Source organism: Pelecanus crispus, chromosome 2 (assembly GCF_030463565.1).
Source record: "Pelecanus crispus isolate bPelCri1 chromosome 2, bPelCri1.pri, whole genome shotgun sequence".
In the NCBI taxonomy this organism is placed as follows: Eukaryota; Metazoa; Chordata; class Aves; order Pelecaniformes; family Pelecanidae; genus Pelecanus; species Pelecanus crispus.
Window position 1 is genome coordinate 52,161,783 of NC_134644.1, and position 25,354 is coordinate 52,187,136.

General features: G+C 37.6%; 1 protein-coding gene across 6 annotated transcripts in view; it reads right to left on the reverse strand.

Annotated features, from left to right (window-relative positions):
• Nucleotides 1-2,138: 2,138 nt before the first annotated feature.
• Nucleotides 2,139-25,354, reverse strand: part of UBP1 (upstream binding protein 1) — a 61,123-nt gene continuing 37,907 nt past the window's right edge. For 2 of the 6 annotated variants that reach the window (XM_075706245.1, XM_075706247.1), the window contains 13 exons: nucleotides 23,759-23,864; nucleotides 23,028-23,134; nucleotides 21,179-21,331; nucleotides 20,915-21,025; nucleotides 20,255-20,362; nucleotides 13,057-13,160; nucleotides 12,222-12,276; nucleotides 11,956-12,049; nucleotides 8,943-9,033; nucleotides 8,164-8,273; nucleotides 6,606-6,748; nucleotides 5,972-6,023; nucleotides 2,139-3,984 (listed from right to left, as the gene is read on the reverse strand). In XM_075706245.1, coding sequence (XP_075562360.1) covers nucleotides 3,947-3,984; nucleotides 5,972-6,023; nucleotides 6,606-6,748; nucleotides 8,164-8,273; nucleotides 8,943-9,033; nucleotides 11,956-12,049; nucleotides 12,222-12,276; nucleotides 13,057-13,160; nucleotides 20,255-20,362; nucleotides 20,915-21,025; nucleotides 21,179-21,331; nucleotides 23,028-23,134; nucleotides 23,759-23,864 — 1,272 coding nt within the window. In that variant the 3' untranslated portion in view covers nucleotides 2,139-3,946. The remainder of the gene's footprint in view (nucleotides 3,985-5,971; nucleotides 6,024-6,605; nucleotides 6,749-8,163; nucleotides 8,274-8,942; nucleotides 9,034-11,955; nucleotides 12,050-12,221; nucleotides 12,277-13,056; nucleotides 13,161-20,254; nucleotides 20,363-20,914; nucleotides 21,026-21,178; nucleotides 21,332-23,027; nucleotides 23,135-23,758; nucleotides 23,865-25,354) is intronic. The other 4 variants (XM_075706248.1, XM_075706249.1, XM_075706246.1 and 1 more) reach the window with 3 other exon arrangements.

Consider the following 25,354-nt stretch of genomic DNA (forward strand, 5'->3'; position numbering starts at 1 on the left):
CAGTAAGTGCAACCACACAGAAAAGCTTCTTCTTGTCGTTGTTGTTGTTGTTGAAGAAAAGAATGGGACTGCGAGTCAGTGGAAGGAGTCGGTTTCCTGACAGTCCTAATTGGTGGTGTTTGGTCATCCAGTTTTGTGACAAGAAAAAACTTTTTTTTTTTTTTTTTTCCAAGTAAAAAAAAAATCTTAACGTCATGTACAGCTGTGGATTAAGTTGGTGATGCTTCGGTTTGTATTAGTAACTCCTTCCTTCTGTTGGCATGAGAACTGAAGTATCATGTAAAACGTGGGGGCACTGCAGCATAGCAGCTACTTGGTGAACGTTCACTAAACTTGGAAGTTAATTTGCATTTGTCAGCGCTATTCAGTGTGAAGTTCTAACCTAACGTGGGGCTCGAGTCCGTCACACCGAGGAACTGAACCTGCTGTTCTGTAATATACACGACAGATTAAGTATCATCAGGTTTAAGGACAAAACAGCTTTAGCAGATGTTGACCAAAAAAAAAAAAAAAAAAAAAAAAAAGCAACGTAATCATGAGCTCTTACAGCGAAACAGCTTATACTTTTTTCATGATTCAGCTTCATATTTAATTATGTAACAGGACATAATAGGTAATGTCAAAAGGTAAGATAGTACCTCAAGATAACTATATAAATAGAAATACTTCTCAAGTTTTTGAACTTGGTTCAGCTGAACTGTGTGTTAGTATAAAGCTTGCCCGTCACTGAAGCACGTTTTTATGCCCACCGCCGTTGGCCTTTACAAGGGGTAAGAAATCCACTGTGGTAGAGCTTCCGCGCTCTACGGCAACTGGCTGCCGCGCTCGCACGTGGTGCTTACGGCAACGCCATGCCCACGTGTCCTCAATTACCTCCTCAGTTTGTAAGGAAAGGATGCAGCGGTTCGAGGAAGAGGGGTGCGTTATTCATGCTTTCCTACAGGTGAAGAATGGAAACTGGGCTCAGTTACAGGAACTATGATGGAGCGAGGAATTCAAGTCAAGCTGTCTGTCCCGCCCATTTTAAGGACACAGCAAGCAGACATAGGCAGGAGTTGAGTTGAACCAAACCAGACCTGTGGTTTTTTTTCAACTGTAGAAAGCCAAACTCTTCACACTTGGGTTATTTAAGAAGCTGTCAACTTCTGAGTGATGATAATAATAATAAAATCTATGTATTAACTCTTAAGGCCATGCTTTCATCCTTAGTTTTTCAATGCTAGAGGGTTAGATTAAACTTTTTTATATTAAGCAATGTAACTATCTGAGACACACTACTCAACAGTTCAGAAAGCTTTTTTTGTGCAAGATTGTGTATGTGTACGTTTTAAGAGTTCAGGGCCTGTGTATTTACTGAAAATTCATAGAAACACTGGCTTAAAAAGCAGCTGGAGAAGCCACTACTGGATAGTACTGAACTTTCCCCCTCAAATTTTAAGCTGCTTTATAAAAGGAGTGGGAACATTAAGAGACTCTTATGGACAACAGCAGCTGTGTCGTGTTCATGCTTCACACAGTCACAGATGATGGGGTCTGCAAATTAAGATCTTAGAGGAGAAACTGCAGGCTGGAGTGCAGTCCATGGATTTCTTCACTACTACAAAATAAGCCAATCAGGGCTTGTTTTGCCCAGTAGCAGCGGGTTGTTGTTATAATCATAGTTAGAGTTCCATTAAGATTCTGCTGTAATGGAGACGTTTAAGCAGATTTCATTCTCTACTGTACCAGGAGAGTCATTGGTACCAGTATGTGAAGATGTGTTGCCTTTTGTTGGCTCGTTTTTTTCTAAGAACATAATGAACCTTGTAAGTCTATTGCATTAAAGATGTACAAAACCAAAACGGAACCTACTCGGATATAGGACACTTCAATAAACAATCAGCTGATGTCAAATTTGAATTCGTTTCAATTATTTCAAATCTAACTAAGTTTTCTGTTAGAAGTGTGTGTATTGGGTGCAGGATAAACGACAGAGGTGGTTTGCTTCCATTATTTTCCTTTCTCTACCATTATTGCTAGGGTAGGTCTTGCAGTTAATCTAAATCTTAACAACAGAAGTATCTCTAAGTGTGGGGGGAATAAAAGTAAACAAAAAGAAAGCACATTTACAAAATTATTGAAAAACATTTATTATACTTAAATTGAAATGTGTACATCTTATTAAAAAACAAAAGCAATTTGCTGGTGCCATAATTTAATTCCAATTTCAAGTGAGCTGGACAAACTACTGTACAAGTTTCCATATTCTTTAAAATTAGATATTTGGATACTTTCCAATCAAGGATTTTTCCACTTTTTTTATAAAACATTTGGATTTGAATACGGTGTGAGCTAAAAAGACACAAGTGTCAGTTCAAGAAAATACTAGGACCAAACAATACCCAAAGATGAACAACTTATAGGCAGAAATGTTTAAGTACATAAAATTTTACTTTCAGTGCAGAGAAAATAAAAACAGGAAAGAAACTCTAGCTTTGATGAATTTAAATTGTCAAAATGCTACAGCTTTAAGAAGCTTTTCTGCTAAGCACTTGAGCCAGTTACGAAAGAGGGAATGAAAAAAAATCCAAGTTGCTTTTCTCCACGCTGCAGTAGTTGTTTACGTTGAACACTGCAGCATAAAAAGCAAAGTATTCCCAAGCCTTTAAGCCAGAGACCAAGGTGGAACTTTTCGCAGGCACAAAATGACAGCTCTGAAGCTGTCACTTAATACCTTTGGAAATATTCCCCTCGAAGTACCTAACCAGTTGAAACTTAATGCTAACATAGGAAATGCTGTGCCATGTCTTTACAAGAAATACCCAAAATATGGAAAAAAGCACATTGCCTGTTTCAAAGAAAAGTAAATATTTGGTCATATGGAAGAGGCACTGTAACAGCTGTACAGTATGGATCAGAGGGCGAAGAAAGGTCAACAGAAAAGGTAAGATACTCGTCCGTAATAGCAACTACAGCAAGGCCTTTACCTGCTGGTAAGGAGACTAAAATGGTGTACATTTAGTGTTTCTTAAGCGATTTATTTGATGTTGCTGAAAGCTATGACAGCCCCATGGTGCCAGTGGGTCATCTTCCCTCATCAACGTTAATTCCACTAAGTCATAAAAATCCACCTCTCGCCGCTAGTATTTTTAAACCCACAATTTTACAAGCAAAGAGTTAAACTGCAGCAGTGCTCCGCAGAGAACCTAGAAAACTAAACATAAAGGATGCATAGGCAGTTCTTTTCCATTAAATTTGTTAAAGCAAAACACAATTACTTGGTACCCCATAGGATTTATATTAATCCCTCCAGTAAGGTACTATTGATAATGCAGTTTGCTGCATGCATATATTGCATCTGTCTAGGGCTTCTTAAAAGCCCTGTTCTGGCATTTACACTTCTTACATACACTCTTATACACAATTTACACGGGAAGCTGTTTTGACAGCTTTACTCTCAAAGACCCGACAACCTGATCACTATCAGCTTAACTACTCATCTCCACACAGATTAATATGTGCTCTGCTAACATCAAAAAATAAAACCAGCATAAGGTACAAGCAAGTAGTAGACAAACTGGCACAGAAAGGTAAATGCCCCAAAATGAGTTTACATTCATCTCCAACTGGATACAGATAATAGAAAAGCAACAGCGCTTCGCTTCTAGAAACTGTATCTACTGGCCATAATTTGCCTTGTTTCAGTAAAGGGCAAGCACCTTTGCTTACATTGTCTTCCATGCCTGTACGTAAGCTGTCATGGCGTTATACCTCTCACGAGGACACTTAGCTATGGCAGTGATAAGAAAGTTCACCTATCAAACAGCTCATTAGAAAGGTCATTCTGTGTTTTCAATATGAAACATCTTATACGGTGAAGTGAGATCCTAAGGTTTTAGATGATCTTCTTAATCTTTAGGCAGGACTTCATTCCGCGTTGGAGTAGCAGTCTAGCAATTGTGTGACGTCACTTCAAAATTATATGGAAGCCTTCACCATTTTCAGCTGAAAAAGAAAAGAAAGCATCAGTCTTTCACAAACAGGACCATGAACACACTAGAACGCACCAAAACATCCAAGCATGCACTTGGGTGTTACTGTGTAGAAGTGATTCATTACTACTATGAAATATTAAACTTGAAACGTGAAGTCAGTAACCTACTCTTCACACTAAACGCTTGAAGAGTAACTCTTGAAAAATCTCTTTGGTGCGCAGTCATTTCTGAACTCTTCCTACTACGCATCAAACCCACCTCGTTTGACAGTGACTGTTAGTATCATAGAAGGAAGTTAGCTTCTGCAAGACCAATACAAATCCTTAGCGTTATGCTTTTAATCATCTATTTTGTGATGCTCAGCCTTAAACTAGAATGCCAAATGGAAACAGTGTTAAAAAAAAAAAAAACAAAACCCAAAACCTGTGGATTTTATGCTTAGAGGCTAGCAGTACCACCAAAAGGCTTAACAACCCAGACAAACGGGTCTCTAACAATCACTAACCATGTGAATAGATTTTATACTACACAGCACAATTAGTTTCAAGTTAGGGTGCTGATAAAGCGAAGCAGACTAAAAATACAGCTCAGCTACAGCAAAAACAGCTTTTAAAAGTTTCCTACTTGTGCTGAACAAAAACGTTACAATTAACAATTTGTAATTGGATCTTCAAAGTCAGGACAGTTTCTGTAGGTAAAATTTGCACTGAGTCAAACGTGTCCACTGATGATAGCAATTTCCTGGCACCTTTTACCAGAGATAAACTGGACTCCCATGGAAGTGTGGGATTCATCTGAAACACTTAGTGGTTAAAAGGGAGACTGTCATGGTTTAGCCCCAGCCAGCAACTAAGCACCACGCAGCCGCTCGCTCACTCCCCCTACCCCGATGGGATGGGGGAGAGAATCAGAGGAGTAAGAGTGAGAAACACTCCTGGGTTGAGATAAGAACAGTTTAATAATTGAAATAAAGTAAAATAGGAATGATAATAATAACAATACAATGATAATAATAACAACAATATACAAAGCAAGCGATGCACAATGCAATTGCTCACCACCCGCTGACTGATACCCAGCCAGTCCCTGAGCAGTGATCGCTGCTCCCCAGCCAACCCCTCCCAGTTTATATACTGAGCATGACATCATATGGTATGGAATAGCCCTTTGGTCAGTTTGGATCAACTGTTCTGGCTGTGCCCCCTCCCAGTTTCTTGTGCACCTGGCAGAGCATGGGAAGCTGAAAAGTCCTTGACTAGCATAAGCAGTACTCGGCAACAACTAAAAACTTCAGTGTGTTATCAACATTCTTCTCCCACTAAATCCAAAACACAGCACTGTGCCTGCTACTAGGAAGAAAATTAACTCTATCCCAGCCGAAACCAGGACAGAGAATCACAACACATACTGAGGAGACCCAAACAACGTTTGTGAACTAAGGTTGGCTGGATCCCAGCTTAACTGCCTGCAGACAATTACAATGATTCCACCCATTTCACAGCACGGGGCGGGGAGGAGTTTGTTCTGTGAACGTTCCCCTTCAAGTCTGCTGGTTGATGCTGAACAGCAGCATTACAAGAGTGAGTCTTTGTCAGGCAGAGGAACCATCAGGACTCAGTTAACATTCGGTTTCTGAACTTCAGACGTACTACTGCCAGGATTTTTTTTTTTTTTAATTATTTTGAAATGTCGCCATTCTCAACAATTATTAACAGCAAGCACTGTTCAGTGATGGTTGACAATTTTAAATGAGGTTTGTTACCAAGTTTTGCACCGGTTCTGAACTGAAAGCTTGGAGAAAAGACTGAGGTGCTACACAGAAGCTGAAAGGTCTGGCTAAGAGAGGAGGAACTCATGGATACTTTCTGCCACTACTGTATGCAGATTTTTTTTTTTTTTTCCCAAGTCAGCCTTCACTAGAATAGTATTCTGCTTTAAAGAAGGCTCTTTGGTAGAATAAACAGTTATGTTATGGACTGTCAGAAAAGACACCGTACCTTTTATTGTGGTGAATAAGAAACAACTCTCATCTTGAAAGTTTTGAACCATCTACAAAAAAAAGAAAGTTTTGAAACCCTCCTGAGTTATGACCAATGCAAAAAATAAATACATCAGATATTAAACACAGCTTTTTATAAGCAATTGCGTATTTTTGGTTTTATTCAGCAAGTGACAAGCACATGCCAAATTAAATTAAAATACATAGTAACTGTCAAAATACTGCTTGTTCATCATATGACAGCCAGTTGGGAGCCTATTACTGTTGGATGTGTTTTTGGAACTCTATGTGTAGCAGATGCTTGGATAAGCTGAGTTCCACAGTATTTAAATGCTCCCTGCCTTTGGAGATGTTCAAAATAAATACATATTAAGTAATTACTGCACCATCTCAGAACTATATAGACCAACTGCCTTTCTCGTCTCATAATTTGAGTTTATTCAGGTAGAGTAACATTTAAAGGATCCTTCTGCTCATGTTAACGTAAAGGAAAAAAAAAACCCCTAAATGTCAGAAAATACTAGGTTGCATTATCAAACAGAAAAACAGTAATAAAGAAGCAAGCATAAGAAAATCCTCCATTCCATTTAATTCATAAATAAAATTTGTCAAGAAAACAAAATTTCCATTACCTGATCACTAACAAGAATGTGGATACCTGTGGGACCCTGTCTGTAAACCTGGTTGATCTGATGCAAAGGAATATTAAATGCCAAAGCAAGCTTGCGTGTAACTTCTGAGGCTGCCATTTCTTCTAAGTAGATTGCATGATAAACTACAAGAAAAAAATTATTTAAATAAGCATGGTACTAATTGATAACAAGTAACTATATGAAAAACAATCTGAATTTGTTTATACCCCAGCTTTAAAATATTTTAAAAGCAAGACACCTTTACTTTACTCTCCCCCTTGTTCTCACTAAGAAGCATGAACTGCTATGACTTCTCCTTCAAGGTAAGGTCATAAGCACGCATCCCTGACAAGGGGGAGGCTTCTATTTGCTCTGATACTGAAAGCAACTTCCACATTTTTTCCTGTATCCTGCACAAAAAAGCACAGTCGTGTCAAACAGACGCAAATAGATCTTCAGAGAGTCACCTAAAGATGACCTTGGAAGTACCTTTGGATGGTCTTAAAAGGAGCAGGTAATCCGTCTGACTTCTACTACTATACTGTTGTCTTAAATAGGGATGTAGATTTTTTTTTGGTAAAGAAAGCTTTATTCAACTGTCTGAATAAATTTCCTACAGAGCATCTCAGAGCTGAGGGGGGGTGGTGGTGGGAAATACACACCACAAACAAAGGGAACAGTAAGACAAAGTAGTTACTCAGTTTGATGCTGTATTTACAGCTCTATAGCTTTATTTAACGGTGCTAGAAGCCCTCATCAGCTCCATGTTTGCACATTCTTCTGTCCCAAACCAAACCCAGATATCCAGAGGGAAACTCTATCTGACAGCAACAATATCCCATTTACAGATCCTCCTACACCTCAATTCTTGCATGGAAAATACACAACTACTCTTAGAGCAGCAGCCTATACAGATTTCAGCTGGTTGGGGCAGGGAGGTCTCTTCACTTAAAGCCAAGAACAAGAAAAGAATCATTTCAAATACCTCAATTCACTTAACTGTAAGACTGACATGAGTGTACAATTAAATATGAAGTTCCCATCTGTGTTGAAACCACAGCTATCTCTCAGGAAAATAAAACTAAAATCATGAGCCTGTACATTGCTTGGCTGTTTTTCGTTATCCAAGCTCTACCAGTTTTAGTTCAGTCGCACAGAAAATGACAGCAAAACCTAATCAAAGATGGGAAAGAATCTAAGTGTTTTATTTGCATGTAGCTTTACATGCACCTACATTTATCTGGTTAGCACCTTGGCTGTAACAACACAGCACAGCAAATTTGAGAGCTCCTTAATTAATTACCATGTACTACAGTTAGTTAGGACTGAAAACACTCCCCAATGATTTAACCTTGAGAGGTTTTAAGGTTCTGTTCATCCCGTGCAGTGTTAGAACACCAATGTCAGTGTTAGTTCTGGATACAACTTCTATGGTTTCTCTGTACACCAGAAACAGAAATTCAGCCTCTTCACTATTCTTTTTTCCGTCCCATCTATCTTGGTTTAGACTTTTTAAGACACAGAAATGGTGTGCTAAGAGACCCCCTATGCACCATACCGTATATTGCACCATTGCTGCTATCACCATTGCCTGCATCTTGTCTTTCCAGTTGTATGCTCCTTAATGGCTCCTGACAGACATAGATTGTTAAACGGGGCCTAACAGACCTGCAATTCAAACAAATCACATATCAGAGAAATGGTTACTTGCCCTGGAAATACAGAAACTGGTATGCCACAAATGTAAATTTGTTGTGCCTAAGAGTATACTTGAAATGTTCTTTCACTGACAAAAAAAAAAAAGTGGTGTCTCAGATGCTACCGCATTTTAAAAAGGTTTTAATCCATTCCAAGTCCATCAAGATGCTGCTTGTTGGAACGTAACTACTGAGCAACAACGACAATTCTTACAAAGGTCAAGGGTAACAAATACCCATTTCAGTCAGAATCAGATACATCAGCTGGGATGCTGTGTTAGCACGCAAGGCTTGCAACCTCAAATGGCCTCGGGTTGTCTCCTAGCTCCCCTAAATGAGAAGTTTTCTGTCTTGGCAACAAATCTATCTGTTTTCAAGAAACTGGCAGTACCCAACTGCATCAGTACCAGTCTTACAGCCTGCCTTTGAACTCGTCAGTGCCTGTGTCTCATCTGCGGTCTGCCCTGAAGGCATACAGAGGAGGCTCTTTTTAAACATACTGCTGCCAATTCCCCAAACAGCTCACACAGGCATCGAGGCCCATCCTGATACTGACTTCCCAGATCTCCCAATTCTAAGGATGGGGGATTCTAGTAAACAACAGAACAAAACTCACTCAACCTCACATTCAACTTAGTACCTGGATTTCAGTGCATTATATAGCCGAATTCCATCGGCTGGACCACAGATTTGTACCAGATCTTCTCTTGTCAGCTTTAATAAATCAGCACCTGGAGAAACACATCATTGTACAAGGTTTATTTGAGAACATCTATACTTTTTAAAATAAACTGTACGTTCATTTAAACTAAGAATAACAAACTTCACCATTATAAAAATGGAATCCTGCAAACACAAACAGCAAGTAAAATTTAGAATATGCACTGGCTAGCACTAAGAAAAAACGCCCGATTTTCCAAAGGTGGTTAGTTTCCCTTGACGGTGTTCACATCTTCAAAAAAGTACAAAGTCTGCAAGGCACACAGTTTTTGTAGAGACAGATGATTGTTCTACATCCAGACAATGGTTTAAATGACTCAAAGTTTTAACTGACACCCAGGTTAATGTATTTTTAGTCACATGGAAAACACAGAGTAAAGATATTTGACGGTTTCTCACATGCAGTAACATGCAGTGACACTCAGTGAATCATCCCAGACATTCCTCTTTGCACTTAAGTTATTACAATGCACTCATTTATAGAAGATGCTGCTAAAGGCTGGCATAACTAAATCAGTGTGGTCAAATCAGTAAATCAGCGGTGTATGGGGTGAAATCCAGGTTATGGGATACTTCCATCCAAAAGCCGGCTTTTTTTACATGATGGGGGGAATAAGTGATCTGTGAAAACAACTGCTTCCCAGAACATTTACTTTAGAAAAGGAAGCTTCAATAAAAGATACTACGCAGATCTAAACACAAAATGGAAGGAAGGATCTTTCTTAGAAGCAGCATGGGTGTCAACAAAGAAAACAACAGTCTGAAAAACCAATCGCTGTAATAGATGACAGAGGACAGGACAAAAAAACAGTCTCTATTTGTGAAACCACTCCACGGACAATCTAGGAATGCATAGGTAAAAGCCAGCCTGTAAGTACTATCACAAAAAACCCCACCACACCTGAAGTAAAATAAAAGCTACACTACACCTCTTGCCTCAAAGAAAATCTATCAGCCAGCTAGTATCTGACTTCTATAAACGTATAAAGATAATAATGAAAAAAAAAAAAACCAACCCAAAACCTGCTTTACAAGTTTTCCATGAGTCTTCGTCAGAAGTTTGGTACTAAAGTTTACTGAGAAAGCTTAGCAATCATAATAAAAGCAGCACAAAAGCTAACCAGCAGCAGAAGAGTAAACAGTCAATTTCCAACACTACAAGGGCTGACTATAAAATATTGTGCTTTTCCATTAGGTTCATGGTATTTAAAAGAAAATCATCATGATGCTGATAACTAAGAACCCTCAGTGTGTCACAGTCTTGATGAGCTGGTAGATGCTGTTGGTTCCAGGGAAGCTTGCAGCAGTACTGCCCGCTGACATTCAAGAACAAGTTGCTTTGCTAGAAGGTGTACTGAGCCACACTGAGGAGGGAAACCCAGGATGGCACCAATTTATTGCCGAGATCGCTAGTAGTCCCAAGTGGTTCTTACACATTATATATGTTATTTTGGTTTTTTTTTTTCCCTCAAATAAATCATGTTCACATGTTTCAAAAGCTGCAGTTTTTCCAGAGGCCTTGCTACCATCTCAGGGTCTGGTCAATTTTCATTTGGAGAAGTCATACTGCCTGTGCATAGAAAAACAAGGTGGACCCCTAGGGTCTCAAAATTCTAGTTATTTTTATTGTATTATTATATTATTATTATCAGTAGTTGACAAAATTTTAGTTATTGCCGCCCGTATTGATGTCAATGGAATTATACATTAGTAAGTTTTATCAACACTATGTTTCCATACTGTTTGCTGAGGAAGGCACTGCAAACTACTAGCTCATTCATTAAGTGAGATTGCAGAGCTTCCTTTCTCAGGGCTGGATGACACCTTCACAGCTTGTTCAGAAAGGCTAAATGTGAGCTTATTTCTCAGAACCTGTATATCCTAGCAGAAAACATCAGGCAGCAGCAAACAGAATTAATTAGCTACAGAAAAGACAAATCTTCAAGTCTTACAGGTTTCAAGAATGCCACATCAGAGAATCTGTACTTTCAGTCTAGACTGAACACGGTCTTGACCAGGGAAGATGCCTGGTACAAGATGCCTGGAATTCCGGCAGAAGCATAAGCTGAGCTAAGAGGCAGAGAGCAGGAGTTACTCATCAGATTCTCCCCATCAGGCGTCAAAGAAAACTGAGAAGGAATTTTACTTATGGTGTGTTCTGTGTCATCCCACTCTTTGCACAATTACGTGGAGGATTAAAGCAGCAAACAGCAAAACATAGCCCCAGATAGTGCATCTGTTGCTATTTCTTGCTTCCATACTTATAGTGGAAACGACACTGACACACATTTAAGGAAGAGCAGTCAGACATTCGGCTGAAATGAAAAAAAAAAACAACCAAAAAAACCCGCAAAACACAAGAGAAATACATGTAGGTAAAAGAATTCTCCTGTTGCATGGCACTGAAGCAGAGTTCTATACAAAAAAAGAATTTGCCATTTCTGTGAATAAGACGACCATCCACACCTTCAGAGTTTGGAAGGATGAAAGCTTCATATACTACAATTAAATCTAACTCCTAAGAAAAGATCTAGCATGGGGCAGATGTTAGCAATTTCTTGTACTTTCTTTGAGACCACTGCATACTGACTGCCATTAGGAAACACTATAGCAAAATAGATTGCCTGCTGGTCTGACTCACCAAATTAATTTATTTTTCTCAAAGGACTAATCAAGGTTAAAATGATTTTGTGAACTATCATCAGGGAAAAAGAACCTAGCTTCAATTTTGGGTGTTAGGGTGAATTTGTGCAAAAGGCAACTAGGAAAAAAAAAAAAAAAAAAGCCTTTCAATGCAAATTGAACATTTAATAAGTAAATTAGTAAATGACAATAAATAGCAATGCCATTTTCATTTTAGAGAATTATCCCCCCCCCAAACTTGCTCACTAACACAAAGAAAGACTCTAAATAAAAAAGGAAACTATAGATACCTGAGAAATTTGAAAAAAGCCTTGTATAGGTAGAGAACCTATGCTTGAGCAACCATTGCTGAGTTTCCTGGATTGTGGCTGAAGGATGAAGCTGCTGTAAGAAACAAGATTGGATATGATAATTTGGATATTAAAAAACCCAAACCCATTAAAAAACCTCCCTCAGTTAAACACTTCCTCAGTATCTATTAATATCAAGGTACGTATAAATCAAATGTTCTGACACAAATATAGCCAACCATCAATACCAGGAAGCAAACACTCACATCTCCAGACCCTTGAGAAGTTCCATCTCCTTGATGATTTGGGGAGGAAGAATTGCTACAGACAGAAGGGGGAAAAAAAATATTTAAATATTGCTTAAAAATAAATTGAAAGACAAATTAAATGCTGCATAGAGAGTGAAACTTAGGTTAAACTCAAGAAAAAGATCATTTGCACTTTGATATGGAAGTCATCTGGTTCCTATTCTGTGTATTCTTTACCAACTGGAGAAGCAGCTTTACCGACACTCATGGGAGGTTATGTAGCCACTTAACTGTCTTAAAGGGTGACGGAGGAACAGGTAGTGAAATACAAGGCAGACAAAACATACAATACCACTGTAAATCATTCCTTGATCACCCAAGTTTAATTACAGTAGTTTAATTTACGCCTCAATACAAAACGTTTTTACTAATACAATTTCTGTTGAAAAGCTGGTGAAGATAGATTATTGCCGGGTTTTTTTCTTGCATATTACATTAACTGTGTATGACGGCAACAAAGACTGTTCTTACTGAAAAAAAGCTAAACAGTTTCCACAGTCAAGGACTATATTAGAATAGTTAAAAAGTAAAATATTTTCTATATGGCAAAGGAAAAGTTCCCAATAATGTATACCGAGAAAGAAAAATGTTGAAGCAGAAGTAATTATGTTATAATTGAATCACAACAATGCAAGTGTCAAACTCCAAAATAAACATACAGGTCAAAACAATCTCTCATTCCCCAGTGGAACCAGAAAACAATTGCAAACTCCTGGATTTACTCAGAAAACACTTTTGAATAAGCCCGATTTTAAAATGTTATCGTTAATTAGGATACAGAAAAGAAACCTACCTGTCTGGGACACTGTAGGTATTATGTTGAGCAGAGGTAAAAGCTGGAGCAGGAGTAGGACTGTTGTTTACAAATGTTGTAGGAGTATCAGGCCACGGTGAGCACTGAAGATAAAGAATTGAAACTTAAGTTTCTCTTGACAATACATTTTTTACTCTGATGCACAGTTCTTTAATTTAAAGCCAGGGTTCTTTCCACAGAGAATTTTGATTTGCAATTCTAAAAGATTCCCTCCATCCCCACACATTACATGCAGATACTCCAGGTAAAAATCAGTTTTCTTTTATCTTGTTCTTTCAAGAGGACTCCTATTTATACTGTCTTCCGTTAACAAAGTGAAAGTATTAGTGGTGGAACTGACAGAAGACCTGTACAGATTACTCGGTTTAAAACCAACCAACCCACCCCAAGCCACCTGCTGAAAAAACTTCTTTCATCCTAAAAGGGATGAAGGGGCTGTTTAAACCGCAGGTATCATGACTTGACAATACGTGTTCAGCAATAGTAAGTAAAACTGTGAAGCCAGATTTCACCTTGTGGATAAACTTAACGTATCTGCCCTGACAGCAATTAAATACAAATGGAATTTTCAGTAGAAATTTTGTGAATTGAAAATTTTTACTAGTTTACTGCAGGACTAAAATGATGCTTACATGTACTGCTTTCTCTAAACTGCTAGGTAAACTGGAATTCTTATACATAAATTTAAGTCACCACAAGTGTATGATGAGCCAGCCAGCTGTCCAATTTAGTCAGTCTTTTTTGGATTTTTTTTTTTAAACCACCATGATAAAAGCCCTTCAAAATGAGACTACCTTTTAGTGTTTCTAATACCATTGCAAATTCAGTATTTTAAAGAAAAATAAAAACCAAACAGATTTTGGTGTGTTCAAAGACAATCGGACAGTATTAAAACAAGCAAATTGCCCAAGATATAGTAAGCTAAGCCCATGCCTGTTAAAACAAAAAAGATTTCTGATATATTTATCATGTACCAGCTAAATACCCTTTAAAGAAATTTCAAGTTATATCACAGTCTTGCGGGGGGGGGGGATGGGACACACACACACGGGACACACAAGTATGACCTAATATCAATGGAAACATGTTTCAACAATTTTGTGTTGAAAGACCTGAGTGCAATACCAGCTGCAATCTTCTGTAAGTTAATAACGTTTCTGTGCTGGACTCCAGTTTTCGCTTGTCAGAGTAAGATTGCAAGTTCCCCAGCACGGTGCATACAATTTAAAAAAATTAATCTCGCATACCAATAGCTTAAGAATTAGGAAATCCTTCATCTGAGATCTGACTCAAATCAGTATTTTTGCTAGCCACTGTGTACATGCTGCCTTTGATTACATAGTCAAAGTCACCCTTTAGACTACAGTGCCATTCACACAAAGCATGCTCTCCTATGACCTTCTAGTGTTATCCACTCTTCCTCCTATTCTGTATATTCCCATCTGTTGTTTCTCTTCTCAAGCTCATTTTAATGTTAGTCTCAAAGATGTTATATTACAACAGGTAGCTAAAATAGATCTTCATTCCCTAATTATGTGGTCCAAAGCCATAATTTTAAAATGTTGAGCTCAACAGAGTAATGTTAGCCTTGTTCTTCTGAAATATTTTGGAAGTCCAATTAATTTTTCTTTAATTTTCTGACATTCTCTCCCTAAATTTTAATGCAAGATGTTTATCTGGACACACACATGCAAGCTGTACATCCTTAGCCACTATTCCATTACAAGATTCTGTTCGACATACTTAAATTCAGGGGCAGGCAAGAATGCACTGGTGTCAGAGATCAGCTTTTGAGCCATTCCCAAGACATGTTAATGTTTCTGTCCTTCAAACTCAGCTGAAGTTGTTCAGAACAAAACTCCGACTTTAAATGCAGGAAGAAGCACAGCTGAAATACTTAGAAAAAGAAAATCCCAACCCAAAGCAAGTAGCCTTTCTTCTCCTATAAACACATTTTCCTACCTTGTCTCCTCTTCCAACAAAAATGTTACTAACTATCCACTGAGACTGAATCAGCTGGTTAAAAAAAAAAAATAGTAGTAGTAGCAGTGACGGTAATACCACTGCAACATGCCCATTGGCTCAGTTCTCCTTTCTTCTGTCTTACAGGTTGCGGAGGGCAAAGTGAGTATCTGTGCACTGAGATACTTAATTCTGAAAGGTTCAAGGAACAAGAAAGCCTAGCATTAAAAAAAAAAACCCACAACACAACAACAACAAAAAAACCCCACACACCACACCACAAAAAACCCCCAAACAGGATTAGACAAATTTCTGGGCGTCAAATCCATTAACACCAAAAACATTAAGCAGGAATGTGCTTTCTAACATCCTGCATGACGATTCCAGATGCTGGGGCGTTATGAGGGGAATGGATCACAGAAAGTGGCAAGGCTTCCCTGCTGCAGCCTCTCCTGAAACAGCACCTGCAATTGCCACTGCCTGGGACAAAGCACTGACCTCTACAGACTTGTGGTCTGATCAATCACGGTATTTCCTCCATTCTTAAGCCCAAAACTGAGTTAACCAAAGGACTTTCAGCAAATGATACTAATACAGAAGTCCCTGGCCATTAGACATGAACTTAAAAGAAAAATGTCACTCTGTCACAAGGAAGCATCCAACTCTAAAAAGCCATCAGAGAACACAAAAACCACTGGCATTAGACCTTTACCTGTAATGAACAATGAATATATACTGGTGAATTTTCAAAGAAGTTGTTTTTCAGGTCTCAAGACTAACTGCCCTCCATTACTAGTACACTGATACAATACTACTGATACAACTGTACTCTGGAAATTATGCCTTAATTTCCAAACACTGATCAATTCTTGATAAGGAGAAAACTATTTTGGTTTTAGATCTTTAACACCCTTCTGTATAGGGCATGAATGAAGGTATGAAGTGTTGACCAACGGTTTTACTGAGTTGAAAAGGAAGACAGGAAATCTTTCTAAGTGTGACTTTTCAGACGCAGGATGTTTAGCATTTAAACTCAGAACGTTCCTAACTTCTGAAAAATTGCAAAATCTCAAGTTATTCTAAGCCACTGTTTAATGTCATTTCCCTTCCTCCTTCCAATCTACCTGAATCTGCCCAAATTCATGCCTTACAAGAGAGTAAAACTGAACTTTGGCAAAGAACTCTGTACTATATTCAAATACCAAATCAACATGAAAACAAAACATTTGTTCTCCAAATTAGGCTTATTATACTTGGGCACACAGCAACACCTTTAGAAAACACAGCAGCAATTGTACTATACGTGGGACAGAGCTTTTTCAATGAACCTATAAAATACGGGGTTCTTGCCCCAAACAACCGCGGCTGCTGTTGGCAAAAGCAAAAAACCTCTGCTCATATAGACTTAATTATTCTGAAAGCAGAAGTAAAGAAGTTATTCCCAAAATGTGAAATCACCCACATTACGTATCCTGTATGCTACTGATACTGCTATATGAAGTATAGATAAACGTAAGGAGAAACAAATTGAAGAAATACTGTATATGCTTATGTTACTAAATTAGTTTTGCTCCAGCTCCACTTTCTGACTCTCATAGCCTCTAGAAGGTTTCATATTCTAAATTTAAGTCACTTACAGAAAATATTTAACTTCTGCACCCATCTTTCATGTCCAAAACTCTATGTTCCAATCTATTTCAAGGTCTATACCTGGAAGTCTTCTAACTTCCATGTGCCCTATCATCAGCTCTATCTGCAAAAAAAAGACCATTTCACCAAGTTTAATCAAATTGTAGCTTTATATATTCTAGCTTGTGACATATAATACATACTAATATAAAAATCAACCAAGATACTGCAGACAGAAGAAAGTGCAAAGACCCAATTATTTCAATACAAATTTGCCTGCTTTTTCAAATTCAAAGCAGAGGAAAGAATCTGGTGGGTTTTCTTCTCTTCCTCCTTAGAGAAGCTCTAGCTTCTATGTATTTGGAAGAGAGGAAAACAAAGTGACTCCTTCATAAAACGGCCCCTGGATGAAGGTCACCTGTACGTAAACATCCACTCTGAGGTCCAGAAGGCAGTGTTAAGTTTGTAGCCTTTTATCTCTACAGAAAAAGTCCATAGCATGAGACAGAGTCTTAACAAGTAGTTTAACTATGCATCTGTCCATTTGGAAAATACTGAGATAAATACTGTAGAAATTGCAGTGAATGCACCAAATTTTGAAACATCAGATAAATACAAAGGAGTAATGGAAAAGCATATCTAGACGGCATTTTTATGAGAATGAATGAGAGGGAAAAGATGGGTGATGGTAAATTAGAAAAAGATCTCTGGTTCTTAGGAAAGGAGAAGAGCAGAGCAGAATGACCATTCAGAAAGAAAGGTTCACCAAACTCTTTGTATTGTGTTAGAATCCCATACAAATTAAATTGGCAAGAAAAGATATTAGATTCAATATTTCCTAAAGGAAGCACAGTAAGAAACCAATCTGTCCAAATCAGATTGTGGCTGAGCTGGAAACACACAGGGGGAAAAAAAAAAGAAACAAAATTAGAAATATCCAGCAAACAGAAGAGCAGAATCTTGGAGGGGCAAGATTAAAAAGCCAGCACACAAAGTGAGATGCAAAAAGCAAGGAACAAGAAAGACAGCCTATATAACGGGTTAGGTCTAGGAAGAAGGTAACAATACCCAGCTTTGAAAAGGAAGAAAACCATAGATTGGATCAACCTAAATTTCTAGAATTCAAGAAAGATAACAGAAAACTATTTCTGGGCATCTAGGAAGCAGCATTGGCTAAGTAACAGCCAGCCCTCTCAACTTTGTCAAGAAAAATATACTCCAAACAATCCTGTTTTCCTTCCGTAACAGAACCACAGTTCCTAGGACATGCAAAGTACAAGATCCATTATATATAAAGACACAATATGTAAACCAGTGTCAATTCTCATACTTAAATGTAGGGAAACAGGTCTTCAGTGTTTGTTTCTAAGCCCCTCTGTGACAACTGTACTGCACATACAATACATTTGATATGCACATATGAGGTAAGCCTGGTAACAGCCAAACCTTCTGATTTAGTGGATGGCTACATTTGGGAAGACAGATTTGCATGGACAGAATTGCTCTAAGTAGGAACATGCATCATCCTCTGTCCATATTTACAGGGCCCACAAGAATAAGCCTGTCTGGTGACGAGAGAAAAAGGCTGAGTTGGCCTTCAAGCTGTAGATCAGACATTCCTTTTCTAGATCAAGCAAAAAAGTTGTACACTCAACTTATATAGTTAAAAACAGTACTCAATGAGTGTATAGTGATTACCAGGGCTTCACTATAAATACAGAAAAAAATAGTGTTTCGTGGTATTAGAAATCACCAAGCCCACAAAAAAAAATTTTGCTAATAATAAAAATCATTGTTGTGATGGAACAGGTTATGCGTTAAATCTGCAGATGATACCAAGTTAGCAAGGTTGAAAGCATTTCATTCTACAGGAATAAAATTCAAAACTGTCTCAATAAACTGACCAAATAATCTCAAGATAGCATTTTATTAAGGACAAATGCAAACCAGGAATAGTCAGCTGCACAATTAACAGAACTGGAAAGCTGTACATAGTGTTATTCCAACATAGTCTGTGGGTCATTCTTCATCCCAACCAAGAAGTGATGAGATAAACCCACACACACTGTCCTTTGTGTGCTTTGGGAAAGGCATTAGAAGTCCAATACTACCTGTCCTACATAAATTTTTCTTCACTACAATTAAGGTAATGCTCCCATTCATATAAGCTTAGTATTTCAAGAGATTGTTAAGTTAAGAAGAGGTTAGACAACTTTCAGATATCATTTGGCTACAGTTTGTCCTACTCTGGGCAAGGGATTTGTCATATCTTTTAAAAACACCTTTTCCTATTATTCTTCCTATAAGCAACAATCATTCAATGACATAACAACAGAAAGAGAAGAGAGCATGAGGAGGGGAAAAAAAAAAGCAGACATCCCTCCAAGGACCAGCTTCAAAAGATGCTTCAGACATGCTTTGTAAGTGAAAGTAATAAAATCCTGTTTTCTCCTGTCTGTACCTCCCCCCCAGGGCCATCTGGAACAAATAAAACAATGTCTGCACTGTCAAAGAATCCTAAAGGTGCATCTTAAAAGAAAGAAAAAAAATCAACCACCCAGAACAGTAGAAGGTGAATTCAGACAGCTCAGCACTTAAAATAGTTTCGGGGGCAAAAGAGGAAAAAAAAAAAAAAACAAAACAAACCCCGAAGAACCCATCTGACTTAATATTGCTTGTTCCCTCCCACCCAGTTACATGGTTTATAAACAAGAAGAGGCATACACTGAAGTATTTTATAACCTAAATCTTATAACATCACCTTTACAGATCATAAATACAAACTAAATTATGCCTGAGGGACAAGACTCAAGTCATTGCCTAAATGCTGCTGGGAAAGAGCTGTCAGCACAATATGCCTGTTGAAAGAACAGTTGAGTAATTGCCTTCCACAGTCACATTATTAATCGACATTTAAACTTGCCAAATGGAAGACACAGGATTGTTTCTCATCTGAAAAATGGAAGGTCTCAATGATATTCACCTTAAGAAACAGCATTTAAGAAATCTAGAAATGCTAACCCTTGACAGGAAGAGTGCGCAGGGTATATGCTAGATTCATTTGGGGGGGCTCATACAGGGTTAGTGTACATGTCACGAAGACGTGCTGACTCTTCCGAACTTCATTAAACCTGCTGGGAGCACAATATGTAGATGGCTAAAGGAAAAATCAGTAACTAACAATCAACCATCTGCAACACTACATGGCATTTTAAAAATACTGATGTACATGGAAACTTATATCGAGCGAAGTACAAATACAGAACAAAACACTAAATTTTACTCTTCTTATTTCCACTAATTACACATATATAGGAAAGCAAAAAGCTATTTCATTTAAAGTCGCATAAATGGAAAGCTCTTGACTTTTAAAAGTTACACAGTCCCTCTGCAACAGTTTTAAGTGTTAGATTTAGGAAGGATTCCTTTGCTGAAAACAAACATGGAGTAATTGGTATACATAAAAGTGAATAAAATTAAGACACAACAATCAAAATATTTTTACTTTATATAATGGAAGTTTCTCCTATATCTAACACTGCACAAGGTATCTTGCACAATGAAAAGGTAAGCAGAAGTCCCTTACACTGCCTCGCTTTGCCAGAGAATCACCGTAGTCTGCTGGCAAAGTCCGCTTGCTGGACTTTTTCTGCTCATGTTCAACTGCATCTTCAATTATAGGCTCAAGCCTCATCTGGACAAACACCAAAGATTTGGATCAATTTCTTTTCATTATACAGTGAGGAAAGATCTAAAAGCCTTTTTAAAACTTCTGAAATCTTTAGAAAACTGTATAGAACTCACTGATGTTTAAATAAAAAGAAAATGCAAAAAACTACTGAGGCTCTGGCCTTAAATCCAGTATTCTCCAAAAAATACACTCTGAAGCTCAAATTTGGCAGATAATTAAATTCTACATTCCCCCCCGCTTTTTTTTTTTTTGTTTTTCAGCTGCAAGGTTTTTAGATCTGTACCAAAAGACTTGCTCTAGGGTTCAGTACAGTCAGTCAAATAGTGTTCAATCTTAGTGTATTTTAATACAAGCATCTATCAAGTACCTAAATGAAAGTTTACTAAATAAAGTCTTAAAATCTACTATTGCTGTTCACTAGACAATTTTGTCAAATAAAAAGCTTAGATTTGTGCAGAACTAATTCCTTCCCAACCCTTCCAAGACTGCAGCTAAGTTTTATGCTGTATCTATGTATCTTCTCCTCAGTAAGCAGATGCGATTCTATTTTGTTACCTCTGTAAGAACTGTGGTGTCATATGAAGGCTGATACTTTTCTTTTTCATGTGCAGTTCGCTTTTCCATCTTTTCTCTGTCTGTTTTCTGTTTCCTGTCTGCTCCTTTTGGCTAAAAATGAACAGTTACATGAACAAGAAAGCAGGTGGAAAATGGTTTTATAATTGAAATCTGATTTCAGAAGTCAAGCAGTAATATAAAGATGTCCCCCATCTTTATGACAGCTTCTGAAAGACTTATTAGGGATCTGTTTTCTACTGTTACCTTAAAAACTTTGATTTGACAACTGGCTGAATGCAGATGATCTGTATATTCTCCATTTTCAGTCTGTTTGAAAGTGTCAACCTGAATCCTGAAAGGAACTCCTTTCTCTCCTCCATGTTTACGAGGGGTAAATTCAGTGCTGATACAATGTACCTGAAAAAAACCAACCACCAAACAAAAGGGACCCTCAGAAGTATTCTAGACACGAATTTTATTATGTGTTACCAACATCATATACATTTTCTAGGGACAAGTAACAAATTGCCCTGCCTATCCAAGGACCATGCTGCATAACTACTGTTTCGTTCCTTTTCATGCCCACATGCAAATGAAGCCAAAAACATTACATTTGAGCTGACAGGGAAGAGGGGAGACAAGCAAGTGTGTCACCAAAATCTCTCTGATAAGTAGAAGTCTTATTAAATGAGAAGTTGCTGGATCTTAAGAAAAATATATGTGGATGACAACTCTATCTATCAGAAATATAGCAAAAACTTTTTCAAGATACTACTGTCCAATGCATTATAGGTAGAATAAACTTCGGAGTTACTTGTAATAAATATTACCAAAGCTATAGAAGGCCATTGACTGGAAGAGTTTTTAATCTCATGTGAAATCAGTGTATTTTCAAATATGTCCAACTTCCTATAAAAGTCAGCAGACTTTTTGATCAGTATGTAATTACCTCGAGTGCTGCATCAGCCCGAAGACTGGGTTTATAAGCTAAAAATAGCCCTAAAAGATATCTGAGGAGAAAATCAGTGTAACAGAGTTATGATGAATCTCAGTGGGCAGCGCTCCCAATTTTTTTTGCTTCCTTACGGAGTTTTAAGGAAGCCAAGCACTATGGACAATAGCATAACTTGCACTCTGAATGACTACAATACTATCTTTTTATTTCCCATGGCCATCAACAACAGAGAACCATAGACTGGGAACTGAAGCTTTACATGTAACCCGTGCCACTGTGCTGTGTTCTCTAGCCTTTAGAGTAAGTGAACTATACTTGCATAATAAGAATCAGTTCCATTTTCATTCAGTCTGTTACCACTTCTTCTAAGGAAATGCATAAACAAAAATATTCAATAGTTTCTCACACTTCTTCAAGGAGACTACATTTTAGTAGTTGTGTAATTCTTACTAGGAAAAATACCTTCAATTGCACCAGATCAAAGTTATTTACTGACAATGTGGAATATAACCTATTTTGGCAGCCTCAGTAAGAAATGCTGCTACCTCAAAGTTTATACCTTTTTTTCATAATAAAAACAGATCTGAGACAAAAGCTAAAAATTCCAATGCAAAACTGAACATTCTATCTAAGTAATTTCCAAAGAAAGCATGTTCAATTGCCCTGAATATCAAATACATAAATAACAAAAATCCTACTACGAGGAAGCCTATGACATAGTAAGAAACATCTTTGAATGTCTGATTTAAAATTCTCTTTGCAGCACATTAATTTGCCTTTTGTATCCTCAAGCCAAGCTTCTGCTGAAGCTCATCTCTAGAAGAGTGGGCCTCTCAACTATAAAGGGGAAAAAAAAAAAAAAAACCCAAAACCTTCCTATAACTAAATATTTAACCATGGCAGCTTTCTGCAAAGAGCTTTTTGAAATCCTTTTATTTAAATTGTTTTTAAAAGATGCTTTTATAAACTCAAGTTGAAAACCCTAACTAGGAACCCTTATAGAATTAACAGCTGCTATGAACCTGTGTTTTTTACAAAGCTGGTATTTAATGTCTATCCCACAAATAAGAAACCAAGAAGCTTCATAGTGCGAATATACTACTGTTTGTGACCTGAAAGGCACCAAACACAAACATCCAGTCAAGTAAAGTTTCAAACCTGAATAAAAGCAGATGTACATTTTGTTGGATCCCACAAAAACTCAACTGCATTGAGCTGGCTTGGATTTGTCTTGATATCAATGACTCCAACAGACATTGGAATATCTACATTAAAATAAGTAGTACATATTTTAAAACAATCATATTCCAAGAAAACACTAGAAATAAATTTTAATATAAGGTTACCATCAGCAAACACAGGTAGGGTGAAAAAAGGTGGGCTTTGGTGGCCTGACCATAAGCCCATAAAGAGTTTCTCAGGACTGATCTGAAGAAACTTCGCAGACTAAACATACAAAGTGCTCACGGTTTGGGGGTGTTTTTTGATCCCCCTCCTTCCCCCTCACCCCACGCCCACCCCCCCTAGCTTACACAACATAAATTATAACGTTACGCAAAATAAAGAAACCATGCTGGTGTCATTTCCACAATGAGAAAGCTACTTTTGTCTGTGTTCTCCTAATTCCTGTAACATTTAGTAAGCAAAATTAGAAAGATTACTAGATGCGTGAGGTTGCAGAGTTGCTATCTTACTTCTGTAGCACTTAAAGGTTTTAAAGGAACGTGAAAGTAGTAACAGCATTTATATTCAAAATACACACTATGAAAAAGCAGCACACGGAAAACTGGTCTGTATTTTTTCACCAGCCCTAGCCTAAATGTGACCATGATCAATTTAAATTTGGAAACTGAATTTCATACAGTAGCAACAGATAGAAACAATTATACCTAAGTCGAGGAGTCTGTCCCCAGGGCGGTTCCACTTCCAACCTTCTAGCTGCTGGTGTTCTGTATATTGCAACCTTCTGTCATGGAACACAACTCTTATAATACTCTAACAAAGAAGAAAATAAGCATCTGATCAGCCACAAAGCTACTGTATGTTTAAAAACAGCCTGAAGATAAAGCACTAGAACATTCCAAAATAGCGCTGATAAACACGTATTTACATCAAAAAATTTGGCAACGATATGTACCCCGAAATATTCCAGAGCACAGAAATAGAACTGAGCAGCAGGAGATATTTGAAAGTGTGGTAAAAATACGAAAGAAAATTACTTCTGATTGCATATTCTAAATGTCACTACGAATTACATGCAGTGAACTGAGCAACACTGACAGCATAGTATCAACACTGTGTAGGCAACAGAGACTTTGTTTTCTAAAACAAAGACAAAAGACTTCATTTACTCTGAAAAGCGGTGAATATAGTTTAACCATTTTTTTCATTGGGAATTTTGTAGAAAATTTTAAGAAAGAAAATTAATAGAAAAATCCCTTCCTAGTATTTATGAACCTATTCACAACAAATGTATGATTTTAATTAATAGTAAGAAGTAATGAACAACCTCCAAACTATTCCAACTGTTCTAGCTGAAATATTAATCTAAAATTACTATGATATTAAAAACTTTATTCAGGTAGAACAATTAGCCAACGATACCTATTTCTGTGACCAGTTCTGCTACAACTGTGCTCTTAGTGATATTAAAGAAAGGTTTCCCTTCTGGTGCATGAATGCACAAACAAAGCAATTTGTTAGACAGAGGGGAAAAAAAATTGTATATATGAATTGCTACTCAACAAACAAAACGTAGACACATTTTTTAAAGTCTCATTTTTTCCCATTAGTCTTCAGTCTTACTTGTATTAACAGTGGAAAAAAGTGTTCAAAAAAACCCCAAGAGCTTTTAAACGAAGTGCCTCCTCCAGACACATTACATTTCCTTGGTTTTATTTTGAAGATAAGAGAAAGCACATGTGTGTGCATGTGCACGCACATACAAACATACTGCTCCTTTTTTACTGCAAAATGGCAAGTTTGGAACTTGGAAATATCTGCAGCCACCTTCACCAACATGAAATGCCTTCTTTGTGGAAGTACTGGGATTCCAGTATTTAAGTGTCTGAAATACAAAACTTGCTGTGATAAATTTTACTTTTTTAAACTTTTACACTGCTTTGTCCTATTTTACCTACCAAATGGCTCATTGCCAATATACGAACCTATAAAAATACAGCAGAGAGGTTCCCCAAAGCTAGAAGGAAAGAGCACCTAAGGGGGCAAAATAGTCAACATGCTCATTACAGCAAGTCAACATGCCAGGTTGTAAAATATTTAATTACAGAACTCACAAATCCCAGTCTTATGCTTGTGCTTAACACGTCCTGAAATTATCTCTGAACAAGCATCCCACAGACAAATAAGAACAAAGCACAGGACTACACAAGCCAGACAAAGTTCACAAGTTATATAGCCTAAAGTTGACAGGTAAAGACCCAGCCTCCCATGGGCACACTGTTCTGGTGTACAGATCAGTACCA